General features: G+C 46.8%; 1 protein-coding gene across 1 annotated transcript; it reads left to right on the top strand.

Annotated features, from left to right (window-relative positions):
* The first annotated feature begins 9,326 nt into the window (after nt 1-9,326).
* On the top strand, nt 9,327-16,842 carry LOC8051812 (myosin regulatory light polypeptide 9). Its single transcript, XM_029989108.4, has 4 exons — nt 9,327-9,409; nt 13,627-14,087; nt 16,391-16,439; nt 16,647-16,842. The coding sequence occupies exons 1-4, from the start codon at nt 9,407-9,409 to the stop codon at nt 16,752-16,754; spliced, it is 621 nt and encodes a 206-aa protein (XP_029844968.1). The 5' UTR covers nt 9,327-9,406; the 3' UTR covers nt 16,755-16,842.
* Nucleotides 16,843-17,633: the final 791 nt, after the last annotated feature.

Here is a 17,633-nt window from a genome sequence, read left to right as displayed (position 1 = left end):
GCGTCAAGGCTCGCACAGCTGAAACAATTGCCAATGTGTCAACCTGAGGACTTTTGACAGAGACGTACCTCCACTGTGCGAGCGCTCACTCGACGGGGCACTTCTCTAGGAGTACTCGCGTTTGGTTGTGCCGCGTGCCCATGCCAGCTTATAAAAATTTCTCGACCGGCAATTCGAACAGAGTTGGATTAGCTATGTCCTTCACATGCAGCGAGAGATCGCCATTAAGCCGCGGCCCGCAGGTTTCAAAATACGTCCTTTATGCTTCAGTTTGCCGAGGGATTTACTGCATACATAAGGAAGTACAATGGGTTTGGTAACTAGACCTATAGATAGCAGACTAACAACTCTACACAAGAGTTACCAGCACTGCGATGCGCTTATGCCGATATGAAGAGCTGCGGCTTGGGCACTGAGCAACAGCCTGCTCGAGGTACACATGATCGAATTCCGATGTTCACTGACAGGGCCCGCGTTTTTCGTTTAGAACATCGATCTTCTGTTGAGGTATGCATGCACGTCCACACAATCATTGACCTTATTAGCAACACACTGATTCGAGTACTTTAGTTTTGTGGCTATCCAGTCGAAAAGCGATATGACATCACAGCTACAGCAGTCAAAACGAACGACTCCATTAAAGAGACACTGACAAGGTATTTATGCTCACCAAGGTTTTTATTTGTTATGACATATGAGAACCCTACCCCCAGAAAATAATTCGCGGCTCGAAATTCGGTTTCTTCCCGCCCGAAAACCACCGATCGAGAACTGGCCGGTTCGAGTCGCGCTCACTCTCTTCTCCGTGGTCACGATCCGTTTTCTGTGGTTCAGACACAACAACCAAATATAATCGAAGTTGGCAATCATTGAAGGCAGGCACTCAATATTGAAACTAGAAAAGTAAAATTATACTCATTTTTTGTGGCTTCTAAGAAGTTGCAAATACGTTGATTGAAAAAAAAAATTGCACAGCCACGTGATTTCGGCCAATTCTCTCCTCGTCAATATTCTTCCTCTTCAGTCCAGTTCCGGTTTCAGTTTCGAGCAGTTGCTTTTTTGTACTTCATTAAAAATATACGTGACGCTGTAGCAAAAAATTTATTATGTTGTATTCTTACACCCATCATAAGTCGCTTAACAAAAATAAAAAATGTTTGTTTCTTCGTTTGTTTCTGGTTCGTTTTTTTTTTTTTTTTTTGGGGGGGGGGGGATTTGGATTGACTTGGATTGACAAGCGAACGTGGATTGATTTGGCCGGCTTGGCCGTAAACACTTGACTCGGCCTTTTCGTCCCCCGTTCTCGTCCAAACTCTGGGTTCACCAACAAGGTGGGGCATTTCAAATACTACGATCCTTTCAACAGCCTGTGCAAATGCCCATGGCATTCAAGGTATGTAAATTTTATTTATAAATAAAAATATTTATTTAAACAAATTAGGAAATTTACTTATAGGACCGAAGCAACATTAGACCGAAGCCACCACAGATCTCAATGGCAATTGCGGGATCGCGCTTCCCCGCTTGGTAGGGACAGAACGAGCTTGTTGGTATGGACAACGTTACTAGAACCTTCCGTTGGGAAACTCACCGTTGAAACCTGGGCCCCTGGCATCCACTGAGGCCGAGCTAAATACGACAACAGCGACATAGTGTATCATTTGTCTTAACTGTGGCCACCTTGAGCTTTTAAAATCTAAAATCTTTAGTTTGCAAGGTTTTGCAGTACAATTAATATTGTTTTTATACAACCGTGCCTCAGCGGTGATTTCAGGTAGCGCGTCCCGAGCTAGGTGCATATTAACCTTGGCAGTAATCCACGGCGCGTCCGCTTGGGAGTCGGGGATGGCACCCCTGAAACCCCTTCCACAGTATCTATTTTGGCCCCAAAATGGCCGATTTAAACCAAAATGTAAGTCACGTGCAGTTCCTCGAGTGGCCGCTGCGAGAGAAGTGGTGGCGTTGTGATCGCCTTTAGCTCGGTTCTCGAGTACGTATCGGTGCCGCTCTTTCTGAGCAGTCTCTATGGCAGTTTCCCAACAGAGTGGTTCTAGTAACGTTGGTATGGATAATTAAACTTGAGGGAGAAAACGAGATAGGACGGACAACCACAAGTTTGTGGTTGTCCCGCCTTTCTCGTTTTCTTCCTCAAGTATAATTACCGCTTGGTAGCTGCAGCGCGAGTGCGGCCCATGGACGGACATCCTGCATGTGGCGAAATCGCGTTTTCGACAGCGTTGCAGAGGCTGACGGCAGCGCCCTCAAGGCACGTTTTCTACTCGCTCGTTGTCATTCGCCAAAGACGTTTTCTAAAACCCTGTGTAAGCGGTGAGACTTGCCCTTGAGAACACGTGGAAATTTTTACAAAAGCGCAGTGCCGCAGGAAAAAAGGCACAACTCGTCGAAAGCAAGTTTCGCTGGTCTAGCGGCGTGATCTAAGCTTCCTTGGCACGGGATCCGATGTAGGGCGTTTCGGTGCGGTCTTTTTGGTGCACGGACTTTTCGTTGTAAATACGAGTTTCGGCTTGTTTTCTCAAATAAAAAAAAAAATGCGACGTAAGATAGCGTTGATACCAACGGGCTGCACTTGGGGAGCGGGACGAGAAATCGAAAATCTGTGGGCTTGCGATGCAGCCAACACTTATCATACTTCTCATATCGTCATATTGCCGCGCGCAAGGCCGAGAAAGCAACGCTCGGTCATGGATTTCTATAGAAGGTTCTTGTTTATTATTGCTCCGGACATAACTGCTATCATTTATTTGCGCTTTGGTTGTTCTAGAAAGTGCGTGTTTATTGCCGCCCCGAGCGCGTGACGCTCGAGCCTTTTTCACCGAATCTTCGAGATAGTGACGCACTCTGGGTAAGAAGCCGCCCGCAACCTTGTCGAGTCAGTCTTGCCCCAGCGTTCGACCCTGCTATTACGCCATCTTCGACGCCCGCGACGCTCTGCTGTTATCTTCCGTTTCCTTTTTGTTTCGGGCACAAGTTCGCCCCATTAAACGTTTCAGTTTCCCCAGTTATTCCTTTGTTTGTCACCTCGTCATTGGTGGCAATATGCTTGCCGTGTATTATTCCATCAATTTATTTTGGGAAAATTCACGGCACCAGTGCGCTGTGATTTCCCCCAAAATAAATCATGACTGAAAACACAGCCACGCTTCCCTTCTCGCGCCACCCAGACGTAGATCTACGTAAATACCGGGTATCCCAAACATCACGCCCTGATTTTGTTTTCTTTAATAACAGGGGATCGTTTTATACCAATGAAACCAACTGTATGTTGTTAGCAAGCGTTTTGTGAAGCTACAGTATTTTGTAATGAAGCCTAATTAATAAAATGTTGAGACTCATTACCTAGTTTTTTTTAATGTTGTATTAAAGTTGAAATGTCAATGGGAAAGTTGTAGGGTCCCTTGAGAAACGCCCGAATTAGCTATTTGCAACGTGAAACGGTTAGCGTGATTTTTTTCTTCTGACCAGTAAAAAAAGCACTTGAAACATGACTCGATTTCCATTGAGTTTTCTTTATATGCAAAAAAAAAAAAAGAAGCACGCAAGACGCATGCATCATGTTTTATTCCTTTCGGAAGCAAACGCCCTTATGTTTTATAGACCGGGCGTTTCAGCGAAAGCTTTAAGAAATTGCTAATAGGGTCATTAAAAAAAAACTGTTTAAAAAAAGAACTCCTAGCCGTGGGGGATGACAGGAATCGCAAAAGATATAAAAATTCGCTATCTATTTTACTTAAATTTTCTAACGAAATTTTTAATTAACGATTTTTAGGGCCATGGCGCAGTTAAAATTTCAAAGATTACCACCATTTGAAGGCTAAAGGAATTTACGGAAAGTAAAAAGAAGCAATACCGGCTGGTGATATTTATTAGAAAGTTAATTAGCACATTTTAGTTAAATATATATCGAATTTTATGTATTTTATCAATTCCTGGCGTCCCCCCCCCCCCCCCCCCCCCCCCCACCGGGCTGGAAACTAATGTACAAAAAAAGCTTTTTTTTTCTTTTTTTTAGCGATTTTTTTGTTAAGAATTTTTTAAAGCTTTCCCTGAAACACCCGTATAAATATAGGTTTAAAGCCGTTCATTTACGGCCAGCAACGTCATTATGGCCCGAGAGTAGAAGTTGAACCCAGATCATGCACAGCCACTGCGCTATTTTCGCACTAGAAGTAGTAAACATGTTATCTCATGCAAAATAAATTTAGTGTTCAATCTATTCGGCTTTTTTCCCCGATTCAAATGACATTTGATTTTATTATATTTGTTCGGTGCTCGCACACCCCTACATTAGTCTGCAATGAGCAACAAGTGATTGATTGCTTTTTTTTTTCGTCGTGCAAGCCTCCCGCCTGCCTACGAGTTTGCGAAAATGACTTGCGTATTAAATTGTGGCTGGAGTTTATTTTCTTCCATGTCACCCCCTGACCAGGCACCAGGCTGGGAGTTGCCAAAGCTTTACTTTCAGAAATGACTAGTAGTGGGTTTTTTTCTCGCTGAATGAGCAGGACAGGAGGTTATGGTTTTCAAAGTGCTGAAATAAAACAAGAGAATAACGGCATTGACATCATCCAGTTCCTTTTTGAAGACCATTTATTCCAGGGGTGGCCAAGCTGCGGCTCTTTCGCGGCTCCCTAATAAGCCTCCCTCCCCCCTTTCCCCGCCTCCCTCCCGGCCACAGGAGCACTTCTCCAAGAAGAGAAAATGAAGGCGTTTTAAATTGAAAGACGGGCTGCGATTTGGCAGTCTTGTGCTACTACTACCATACGTACAGTTGGGTTACTTTTGATATGGATAAATCTAAAGTAGTCCAAGTTTCATCTATTGCACTAAGAAAAAGTTTAGAACCCCCCCCCCCCCTCTCCCTCTCTTTTCTGCCTTTTCTCCTTTAGGCGGCTCTTGGAAGTTTACCGGTATCGTCCACCCCTGATGTATGCGGACAGCGGACGTTCCCCTCTCGTAGTTTGTCAGATAACTTGTTTCCTGTGCTTGACGGACCGGAAAGGACGATTTCGATGACAGTGAGATAAAACGCAAAGACGTCATACGCATCCTGGGCTTCTGGCTTCAGGACAATGGAAAATGGAACGTTTGGCTAACGAAACTCACCGCACAAATACAACAAATACATCACATGATAAAGAGAATCACACGCAAGAACAGAGGCGTACGAGAAGAACATCTGAGACGTATACTTGAGGCCCTCGTATACTCTAGGACTCTATACCAACTACCACACATCCGGCTCACCAAGACTCAAACATCCAAACTTGAAACGATTCTTCGCAAAGGCCACAGGCTTGCACTGGGCATCCCACGATTCTCAGCGAATTACCGTATCGAAGCAACCGGCACCTTTAACACGCTGGAGGAGCGGTGCGACATACAACGGCAATCCCAACATGATCGCCTACTAAACTCGAAGCAAGGAAGACAGATCCTCAGGCAGCAGGGTTACCTTACACCTCCCCCTGAAGAGATCCCCGACATCCCTCCACCGTGGGAATACATCCCGAGACTAACGGTTCTACCTATCCCTCGGAACATGGACAACGAAAGATACGCCACAAGGAGGGCGGCAAGGATCAATAGACTCCGCACCTCTCCAATCCCGGCCCACGTCACACTATACTACACAGACACCTCACACAAAGAAGAAATGAGCACCACATCAGTCGCCAGCCACTACCTCAACTGGCAAAACAAACATGTAGAAATCCCCACTCCAGAGGAAGCGGAGATAACTGCTATCGGCGAGGCAATAACACTACCCTACCACCCTACTGAAGACATCCTCATCCGGACGGATAGCCAAGCTGCATGCAGGGCTTTCCGAGATAACACGTTGCCTTCACAGATTAGGCAACATATCCAGGATTACCTGCATCTGCGAAGGAACATAACGGTCACGATACAATGGACACCAGGCCATGATGGCCTAGAGGGGAACGAGGAGGCTCACCTCCTCACCCGAGAACCTTTGCCGGGACCCCCAGCGATATGGCCGCCTGAGTAGAACCCACGCACCGAGAGAGCCATTTGCAGAACTACAAGGAAATTCACACTTAAGCAACTAAAGGAAAATGTCAGAACTCTACCCCCTCCTCAACGCTCGCTTGGAAGGAAGGAAGAAGTACTCCTAAGAAGAGCGCAGACATTATCGCTGCTTACAGACAACTTCGTCCATCATATATCTAGAAGTGCTGGACACCCAACCTGCAAACATTGTGGAGGATACCCAGACAACCACCATACACTCTGGGCATGTCCCAATGCCCAATCTTCAAAACGCACGGTTTTATCTTGCATATCACCTACTCTACGGCCCTCATCCTACGAAGAATGGCTCCGTCCACCCAAACACCTCGTCACCGTGTACCAAGATACTCTCCTCCAACACATCATAACCACCCTCCCAGAAGAGGAATCGTAAACACTCCACAATCTAAAAAAGGCCCGTGCGTCGGCGTTCCCGTGCAGCGCTTCGGGGGCCGGTCGCTGCGACTTGCGGAGGCGGCTCGGCCGGTGGCGTTGCCGGGGCGTGTGTTTGGACAGGGGGGCGCGGTCTGAGTTGTGACATTGGGCATTGTAAAACGTCACGCTTGCATTGCTTGGTGTCACGGCTCGGACTGCGTTTTTTGGTCTAGACATATGTTTCGGCATCGTCGTTCGCTGGGCTGCCTCCGTGGGTTGCGGTGGTTGGCTCTACGAGTTTTGTGCGGAGGAGTGAACCCACGAGCTCCTTTTTTTTTTTTTTTTTTTTTTTAGTGTACAACTTTTTTAACGAGCGCCGGACCAGGCGTACAAAAATAAAGTTTACTCTCTCTCTCTCTCTCTCGATGACAGTGTGCATGACGAGCGCAACAGTTTTTTTTTTCTCTAGTTTGCAACGAATGTTAGCATCATTGTTGTGGTTGTGAAAAGCTTCCTAGTGCCCTGGAAACGAAGTGGTTTGGAGTTTGGAACAACCACACCGATCGAGAAAGAACATATTTGTTATCTTGAAGATGGGGTGGGGTCGTCTGTAAGCCCCATCGCTTGCAACCTCCTTGATGTCAATGCCTTTGTTTGTAAGCACGGCTGTTTCTTTTTCTATTGTCTGTTCAACTGAGCCATCAGTTGTGGTCGTTGTTGCCTATGAGCTGTAGTAGGCCTACCTGCAAACTTATGTTAGAGCTATAATTGGCAACAAACGCCAACAATGTGTTTTATGCCTCGATTTATATTACAAAACGTACGACGAGTGATGGATGGAAAGAACTTTAATTTCTCCTGTCAGGAGCTCTAAACAATCCATGCTATACAATTTCGCGGTGGACGCGCATTTGAAAATATTCCAAATTGTTCTGAGTTATTGTCAAGAAATAACTTCTCAGACTTAACGACAAAACGGTGAATGTGCAGAGGAGCTGGTGGATGTTGATCATGTGGACCTATTTACTGGACGCTCAAGCACAACATTTGCGCTACCAAGGTCAATCTCCATGCGCGGGGTCAATAACTCGGCACTTTTTGTATTTTGTGTTAGTCCGTGAAAGTCATGTCTCTTTTCGTCTCTCTGTTTGTTTTGTGCTTTCTAACTGTTACATCTGTCCCATCACGCTCGTCAAAGTCTTCTTAATTGCTCTTTGTTTACAAAACGTTTACAGATTGTCTTTTTGTCATTAAGATTTCGCAATTATTGATGCCTAAAGTAATTAAATAACAAATGCAACAATCTCATACAGTGAAGCGTGAAACACGCGTCAGCCAGAATTGCGTCTCATCGCGTCACCAAGCGGCGGAACCACAGGAACCGCCAATGACGGTTGCTATGGTTACGCTGCTTCGCGGCGCGGTGAGACGCGATTTTTACTCCCGTGTGTTTCGGACTTTAGTCTTGATTTGCAACAACAAATTACTCAGAAAAGTTGTAAATTACACTGATTCAACTACACAACTACTGTAGCTGATTTGGTGCGCAAGTAGGGTAACGCTGCCAGGTAATAATAAAAGTATACTCCGAGGGATTCACAGGACTGGGAAACTTTCAGGTCGTTGACCATGCAGCTTAGTAAGGTGCGGGCTGTTTGCTTTTGTTCCCCACTTTGGCATAATGGGAATCCCACGATTATGACAACTCCATGTTTACCTTTGGCGTCTGCCATGCTAATTAAGAAAACTAAACACTGATATAAAAAAGATAGTATGGCCGAATTTGTATCAGGCCTGATTAAGGGTAACTAATTTACAGGCATGGCTCACGAGCACATGCGTGCAGAGGAGGGCAAGCTGATTCGCCGATTGCTAAGCACCTAAGGAACAGACGCGTGCCCGCGCGATGACGGAATTTCAGGTGTGTGGGGACCGAGTTAGGAAAAGTTGAAAGCCTCCACATGCCTGTGACATAAATATTTATGAAAACTGTGCATATCGATTCCATCGGTTAGTCCGTGTGATCCATCCGTTAAAAAAGTTTTCAGTTTTTGCCTTTTAAATTTCGTGCAACTTTTTTTTTTTACCAAACCTGTAGAAAAAATGTACGCTCGCCCTACGCCTCGTCCGGCAAGTCAATCAGATAACCAACACCCCGTTGTCTACAAAACAAAACAAAAAAGTTTTTGAGGTGGATCCAAAACACTTTGGGTGTGTAGCCCCTGTTCATATATACGTTCTTTTGTTTTTGATGTGGGAGCAAGTCTGGGTGCACTTCCTGCTGGATCGCCACTTGTGCGACTATGCCATAATTAATTTAAAACGTTTCATCTAGATGCACTTGAGCAAATCGGGTGTCTTGTACGTGTTATGCCCGAGTCCCATTAGAAAAGAAAAACAAAAGCAAGCGACAAGCATCAAGCACGTGCGGCATGCACGGGAAAATACTTTTGACAGGCAGTCTCTCAATGCTCGTGAAGTAAGCACAAGTGATTGCAAGCCTGCCCTTCGCCTGCTTCTCCACGTGTTTGCTGCTTGTCGTTGTCGGTGGTTTTTGCCTGTTGCTCTAGTGGGACTCAGTCATTATGCAACAGTACTGGTGTTTTGTGTTCCCATCAACTCGTTACGGATCCAAGGGGAGCTGGGGCGCTCGAGTCGGCGGCGACGCTCGAGTGGGCGGAGACGCGCCGAGGTATTCGTACCGACGACTCGAAGGACCTCGGCCGAGCACCGCCTCAGGTGAACTCGCGGGAACCCATTGTGGAAGGCAAGCCGCGAATATTTCCCAGTGCAGAGCTAACTTTGGGTTGAGCCAAATTTAGCGTCTCCGCTCGCTTGGCATTCCGCCAGCCATGTGGCCAATGGCGTGCAGACCACGTGGGGCCCGGCCCGGTACTTGAGCCCCGTGCGCCCGGGAACCCTGGGCCTTCCGCTGCTTTCCGCTCTCGCGTTCGCATCGCACAGCTTGGTCGCAGACATGGTGAGTCTCCCTTAACCAAAAGGTGAAGAGCCGGCGACTAGCCTTTCGGATCGCCGTCTCTTTACCCTAGGTGACCTTGACATTGCTTGGGGTTCCCGCGACTGGAGTGTGCTGGGAGCCCGTCACTGCCTTCCGTCAGAGCTCACTGGGTCGTCGATGTTTGCTCCTTCCACCCTGGCAGGCCGCTTTATTTGTCCCAAGTGCCAGAGGCTACTGTAGATGGAACGTTTTGTTCGCTGGCTGCTTTGCACGGCTTCGGTTTTGTCCCAGCTAATGGCATACAACCTTCAAAAGAATCCAGTTATGATACTTGACAAGGACATTGTATCAGAGGCATTGGGCGAAGCGGCTTCCAGCACTCTGCGTTGCGTTCGATTCGTGCTCTAACTCTCCAGTTGTCTGTGATAAAAAAAAAGGAATAGCATAACGGATCTGTTCTATCTTACTCTTCTTTACGTAGCTTCTGAAGTGCAAATTTTTTCACATGAATTACGTAAAGTCGTGCTGACGATGGCGCGACGAGAGTGTAATGCTTATTAAACATTCCCCTGATGTCACGTAAAAAGTGTCAGGATTTTTTTTTTTTCTACGGGTAAAACCCCGGGTAAAGGATCGGCAACGTGAGAACTAGCGCTCAAACAGATTTCGAGGCATGCTGCACAACTGAAGATCCCATAGTACCTGTCATTTGCAAATGACATCGCAGCTATCTCTGCTATTTAAAGGCGCTGTGCAACGGTATTGGGTAGGAAAGTTTCTCACTTTACACCAGCTTTGTGGCACTAGTAGGATCCAAGAACACTCGAACGCAACTCCACTTACCAAGAAGCGTCTTCGCCGCGGTGGAATTCCAAGAATGAAACTGAACCTTCTTTTTTTTTTTTCCAGTCTGCTTTGCAAAATTTGATGACGTAGCTATGGGGACAACGCCAACGATACGATCCCCAGGCGTGCGTCGTCGAGCTTTGCGGTCCCCGCTGTGACGATATTTAAATGATGGTCATACTGTGGACACGGAATCTGCGTAGGCCTTCCATTTTGGCTCGTGACAATCAATGCCTCGACATGCATTCGGGTAGTGGCTCGTGCCCAGTCGCTGAGATGAGGGGAATGGCCGAACCTTAACAATTCGTGGAACTCAGAGCGCGCCATGGGCTCTGCCAACCCCAACGCGTGGCTATGTTAAGAACATTGGCGGCATATAATCGGCTCCAGATCACGTGGCCGCCTTTTTCTGGCTGCGAGATAAAGCGGTAAACGGTGTTCGTTGTTCTCAAACTTTTTTTTTGTTGAGACTGTTATTGCGTAGAGAGAAAAAAGAAGTAATATGTGTTTTATACGTCATAAATCTCCAGGAATAATCCTAATTTCTTGAAAGTAGAGATATTGTTGCATCGCACCTTTAAGGGACAAGGAATGGCATGCCTAGTTTGGGCTTCAGTCTTCATAGTTGTTTTTAATGCTCTTCCTGCAGCGCAATACTCGCCAAAGCATTGTTTGCGAACAATTGATATCACCTTATTAGCCTTCCATTAACTCGTTATTTAACTGCGTTTAATGCCTAGAAATTAGTTAGTTTCTTGTAGCCTTTCAAGGTTTTCATCCGAAATAGATTGCGGTACAATACGTGCCGCAATACGGCATATTTGTTCTCTTTTTGTTCTTTAATCACTCACTCCGCGCACGTTTCTTGGTTGTTTTAGCGTGGAATGCAATTGTTTTGAAGAGCGGCGCGGAATTGAAGCCAAACAATAATTTAAAAGTCCTGGTATGCATAAATTTATAACACCCTAGGAATACCTCGTTCTCGCAGCTGCAAGGGATTATCATATTTTGTTTGTGTTTTCAGTAGTGTAGGCATTATTTGACCGCGTCGTGTTTTACAACTTCCACGAAAGTTTACAAAACCGATCTGGCGACGAAAGAAAAAGGTATATGTTAACCGTGACGTCTATTTTAACGGTCAAACGTCACGAAGCAATTAACGATGCCACTGAAGCACCGATTCCTTCTTATGTCCAAATAATTACTCCTCTGCTCCTAAAACAGTGTAGGAGCGCTGTGTTCTTAACATGCTGACTAGCTAGTCTCGATTAATATGCGACGATAAAAAAGCACGCTACAATTGTGCATTTAGTGCGCTAGCCAACGTTATCACGAAGTAGCCAACTTCCAGCCTTTTACTCAACTTTCGCTCGACCTCAAGTTTGGGTAGGCTTCTCCACGCACTTCCTAAGTTAGACACGAAAAGACTGGCGAGCCAGCTTCAGAAATGGAACCGTGTCCGGAAACTTGATAGAAAGACATTACAGTGTGTCAGTGTGTGGCAAAAGCTCCACGGAGCATTTATGCTTCGTAGTCCCACGTGTCATGCAAACAGTACCAACTTGTGCTTTCTGAGGCTAGCATTGCCGGCCATCCTGTACCTCGCCGAGCTTCCCCAATTGGTTGAGCGATTCCAATGCTCCGTGCAGCGACTACGAGGGCGCTCGGCGTGCGAGAATAGCTTGGACCTGGAGGCGGTCTTATTTGGGGCTGCGGGCAGGCCCGCTCTTGGTAGGACAGAAGGGGGCCGGGGAGCGCTATTTTGAGGCCCTGGGCGTACGAGCGCGCCGCCATGTAGACGACCGGATGAGCAGCTGGCGGCCGGGCTCTCGGTTGCTTACGGTTGTCTCGGCCACGCCACAACCCTGCAGTCAAACCGGCAGGGAGAGGGAGAACCTTTTCGGTGAGCGCTTCAGATCCGTCGAAAGCTGCCTGACGGACGCGTAGAAATAAAGCATCCTGCAAAAGTTCACGGAGCGTCAACTGAAAGTTGAATCTGCTCCGAGCGCAACGCTTTTTGGAAAGTCGCACGCAGGTTCAACGATGCTCCTTTCGCTTGGTAATCAGCCGGTTGAAACTGGATAAGCTCGGAGCCCCGAATGGAAGCCTTCAATCAATTTCGATTTGATCCTTATCGAATGACCTTTGTCAAAAGTATGAATAAGCAACTTTTCATGCGCGACAAAATATGTCTTCCTTGTAAATAGTTCGCGCACGAATCCTACCCTTATAACAATATTTATCCACTTTCAACAAAATGTCTGTACAAATAATAATTTAAAAAGGGTATAGATATTCCAAAAAAAAATGTATCCACTTTTTGTTCTCTTTTTGTGTGCAATAGAACTTGGACTATCGAGATTGGATTGAAATTGTGTAGAGAACAGATAGGAATTCTGATAACGTTTTTATGTTTAACACAATATATTTATAGAAGCATGCACTCGCCAGTTACATAGGCACATACGCAAACAAGACAAATACACACTGCACGGAGCATTCCTAACACTAGTAAATCAGTATTGCCATGCGCCCCACCGCCATATCTGCCTTACACTTAGAAGGCACTCATTTGAACGAGGACCACCGCAGAAAATAAAAGGATTACAAGTATGCTGCTTTTTTCTCGCCGATAATTTATACGAGATGTGGTTTCTAAGGATCGTGAACTCTATCTCCAACTCTAAAGGATTGCAACAGGCGATAATTATTTGACAGGGTCGAAAAAAGCAGCTCTCTTCAAGGAGGTTCTAACTGGGTGCGATGTCGCTTCTCCGCGCAGCATATTATTATTATATCAACTCTAGTCATATAACTTTTATAGAAATAGGGTGACAAAATGTCTATGGAGACGACGATATAAATTTTATAGCATTTTTATCGTCTGTGCTTTGCAAACTTCGGTTGAAAGAAAGTCTATAGAAAATCAATTCAAAATTGTCAACACGACGTGGCTGCGTAGGAAGTTGAAAGAGTCGTTAAAATGTGGATAGAATTTCTACAGAGTGCCTGAATAATGTTTTGCAAGGGTAACCTATACGAGGTAACAATAATGTTGGCACTTCGCCGACTCTCTCGGTTTACTTGGTTCACAAAAACTAAAAATTTGAGTCCATGCGTAACTCCTCGCGACACGAGTTGAAAACACGCCTTTCGCTTGGGAGTGAGGCGGACGACTAAAAATGTGCCGTTAGTTGTTTAGACAGCAGGAGTTTCGTCTGCCAGAATATGGCGACATTGTTGCCCACTGTAGATGAGACATTTAGCTAGAGCAGTACGACTGCTTTAGCGTGCATCACGCAGTAGTGATACGACCGTACGCCGGTACGATGCTCCTCCAGGTCGAAACGGTCAGGAGTGGGTCCGACTAAGTGGCGGTTTCCTTCCCGCAGAGTGACTCCGTGAAAGAGAAGAAGAAGAAGAGCAAGAAGGCGTCCGAGCCCGATGAAGCAGCTCCCGCGGCAGCCCCCGCTGCGGCTCCGGCCGCCGCCCCTGCGGCAGCGCCGGCGGCCAAGAGCTCAACCAAGAAGCGAGCGCAGCGTAGTACCTCCAACGTGTTCGCCATGTTCACGCAACACCAGGTTCAGGAGTTCAAGGAAGCCTTCCAGATGATCGACCAGGACAAGGACGGCTTCATCAGCAAAGCGGACATCCGCGCCACTTTCGACTCTCTGGGCAGGCTCACTAACGACAACGAGCTCGAGTCGATGATCTCCGAGGCTCCGGGCCCCATCAACTTTACCATGTTCCTCACCATCTTCGGCGATCGCATCACGGGCGTCGACGACGAGGAGGTCATAGTGAACGCCTTCAACATGTTTGACCAGGGCAACGGATTCTGCACGGAGGAAAGGTGAGGCCCACCTGGGCAACACCATCCAGATAGAGAGTCGCTCAATTTTATACGCCACCTCCGAGGGCCAGTGCGTAGCACATATTGGACACGAATCCTCTGCACGCGTTCGGCTGAAACTGGCATTAAATCAATCAGAACATGAGTCCGGCCGTACGCTGACATTGTCTCCAATCTGTGAGCCGCTCTGGCCTCCCACAGGTGACGTAGAAACTTGGGCACTGTGACTTTCTAACTAGGTGCGTCGATCTCTGTCGTTACATCAGCTTAATGTCACTGGATTCTGAGAAAGTAGCGCCAAGCTCCTTGTATGGTCGCCATTTTTTTTATCAAATTAACAGTTTCTTTTTGACCTTTCCATTCTTAGTGAGCCAATCTAAATTCGTTGGTGACGGGTAGCTTTATAGTGACGTTTCTTGAATGCCGAGATTTTGTTATCCACACGCCAGCGAAACAAGCGCACATCTTCGCACCGTCACCACATGCGGCAATCGGGCTTGGTGGCATCGAAAAATAAGTTTCCTGTCTTTAAATACGCAAAAACAACAATACCATTCTAAGAGATCCGGGGAGATAATCATGATTGTTAGCGAATTGCATGCGCAGTGTCATAGACGCTTATATTGGCGAGGAACGCTTTCAGTACGGTGATGCTCCAAAGCGATCTTGGTGCGACTGATTCAGAACGAACCCCCGAAGCTCCGAAGATTTGAGTAAACCGAAATTGTGATTGCCATGGCAACTGATACAGATGTTCGGTCGTCTGTACATTCTAAGAAATGCCTGCGCGTCTACTTACCCGCAAAACACTCAAATAGCCAATCTCTGCGATCTAAGAAATCAGCTCAGCGAATGATGAAGCGGAACATCCGTTTAGACCTCAAAATAAGTGTCTGCGCTGTGTGGTATTACGCAATGCAAAGCGTCATGCTTGCATTGCGTAATGCCACAGCGCATACTTTATTTTGAGGTCTCAACAGATGTCCCGCCTCATCATTCGCTGAGCTGTTTTCGTAGATCGCAGAGATTGGCTCTACGAGTGTTTTGATGGTAAGTAGACGCGCAGGCATTTCTTAGAGTGTATGCTATACTTTGTCTCATCCTGCGATGGACTAAAGGTTAAAGCCACGGGCCGCCAGGTCCAATAACGTTCCACGCTAATCTATAACGTGCCTAACATTGATCAGGGGTAGACGAATAATGGTCCGAATCAAAGAGCGCGGCATCATTTCTATAGCTTCGACACTGTAAAGAGCCCGTATATCGTGCACTCTAAAAAAAAAGCCCGTGCGTCTGCTTTCCCGCACCCCAACACTCGGACAGCCAATCACCGCAACTTACGGAGGCAGCTCAGCGAATGACAATGCCGAAACATATGTTTAGACCAAAAAACGCAGTCTGAGTTGTTATTCTAAGCAATGCAAGCGTGACGTTTTGCATTGCTTAATGTCACAACTCAGACTGCGTTTCCTCGTGTGAACATATGTTTCGGCATTGTCATTCGCTGAGCTGCGTCCGTAAGTTGCGGTGATTGGCTCTCCGAGTGTTGTGCGTAAAAGTAGACGCACAATTTTTTTAGATTGTGGCTTTTTTTCTTTGATGTAAAACTGATGAGTCACTCAGTGCTATTTGATTCGAACCACTGTTTGCCCATAGCCATTAGTGATACGAGACGCGGGCACCGAAACGTGCATCGAAGCGAAATACCGCGCGATTAAGTGACTCATGATTGGATCTGGCGGTCCGTAGCTTTGGCCTTTAGTCCATCGTATGGTGAGACGAAGTATAGTATCTGTTTGTGTCGGCTAGCAGGGACACTCTAAAAAAAACCGCGCGTCTACTTTTCTCGCACAACACTCGGAGAGCCAATCATCGCTACTTACGGAGGCAGCGCAGCAAATAACGACGCCGAAACATATGTTTATACCAAAAAGCGCAGTCTGAGTTGTGACATTAAGCAATGCAAGCGTGATGTTTTGCATTGCTTAATGTCACAACTCAAACTGCGTTTTTTTTTTTGTTTTTTTTTTGTCTAAACATATGTTTTGGCATCGTCATTCGCTGAGCTGCCTTCGTAAGTTGCGATGATTGGCTCTCCGAGTGTTGTGCGGGAAAGTAGACGCACGGGAGTTTTTTAGAGTGAGACAATGGCGCCACTTTTCCAGGATGCAGTAACTTTACATCAAAACTACGCGAACCGCGCTTTCTAAAAAAAGTACCAACACAGGAAGGTGGTTCGATAAACGGGAAAAAAACAAAACGCTGACGGCACGAATATGCTAAGCTCGACCATTGCCTTGCAGGCTTCGGCAGATGCTGTGCACCTTCGGCGAGAAGCTGACCGATCAGGAGGTGAGTGGCAACGGCCGTTCTTACGCTCCAAAATTATCACTATTTTCTTATGGGTGACAGTGACGTGAACTTGCACTAATACTTTTTTGGACGCTGACCTACGTCCAGAACCTTATTAGCTGCCACGCAGCAGTCTTTGCTGTTTAGGATTATAGGGTGTGCAATGTGTCCGAAGGCCCACCGCCTGACTGATCCCGTTTCTCGCAGGCCAACGACGCTTTCGCCGAGGCGCCCATAAACTCCGAGGGTAAGGTGGACCTCAAGAAGTTCGCCTCGGTCCTAACCAAGGGCGTGGAGGAGGAAGAGGGAGCGTGAATGACGTCATCGGAACTCCACTCCAGGGCTCCAACCGTGTACGTCGTCATCCAGCTGGAGCAATAAAACACAGACTTTTGGAAATGGACTCGCGCGCGATCTTATGCCCATCCTCCGTGTGGACGGCATAGCTGATGGTTTGTAGAGGCCTCGTTCCCCATGCCCCGCCTGTTGCGCTGGATGTGCTGAATGCCGTCCAGAAAACGCTCTGCATTGGGCATGCTCCCGTGCATTCCGCAGAACCAGCCTAAGAAAGCGTCCCCTATTCTCCGTCCCCGGAGGCCTTGGAATAATGAAATTGTACAGTTTAAAGCGAGTGGCTAACCTTCGGTAGATTTGTGTGCACCTCTAAGGAAAAAAGGTATATATTTAGTCTATTAATGGCATTACAAAGCGAGATAGAGAGAGTGACTATCAGGGTGTCATGTAGAAATACGCTAATAATAAAATCATATTAATAAAACATGAAGCTGGAGGCCTGCAGAAAAAGCTGTCACATCGACAGCTTGACAAAGCCGAAGGCCCCCACACGCAGGTTTACAGCGTGAGTACAATATATTAACGGCACCATCCTGTAGCATATACTATAGGACTGGACTGAACATTCACTGGACACCATATTTGAGGGTGATGTTTAGAGCCCATGCCCAGAACAAGCTCACATTAATAGCCTGCTAGGACCGCGGCAATCTTGATGGTGCGGAATGTACGTTGCAAAAGAACTGCGGAAGCTCGCCGTCAGCACGCGCTCAGCAGCCGCGCACAGATATGGCCGCCAGTGAATACTCCCTTTATATTCAGACATCAACAAAACATCTTAAGGCGAACTAGTCCGGGGCTAGCGCACACCTGCTCGGAGCACACGGAGCGAAAGCTCGC

This window comes from Ixodes scapularis, unplaced genomic scaffold, assembly GCF_016920785.2.
Source record: "Ixodes scapularis isolate PalLabHiFi unplaced genomic scaffold, ASM1692078v2 PGA_scaffold9__187_contigs__length_104089568, whole genome shotgun sequence".
Taxonomy (NCBI): Eukaryota; Metazoa; Arthropoda; class Arachnida; order Ixodida; family Ixodidae; genus Ixodes; species Ixodes scapularis.
Note: the sequence above shows the minus strand (reverse complement) of the source record. Positions and strands in the feature narration are given on the sequence as shown.

Coding starts and splice junctions, on each gene's coding strand:
- LOC8051812 (XM_029989108.4), top strand. Junction 14,088..16,390: donor GGATTCTGCACGGAGGAAAG/GTGAGGCCCACC, acceptor ATTGCCTTGCAG/GCTTCGGCAGATGCTGTGCA. Junction 16,440..16,646: donor AGAAGCTGACCGATCAGGAG/GTGAGTGGCAAC, acceptor CGTTTCTCGCAG/GCCAACGACGCTTTCGCCGA.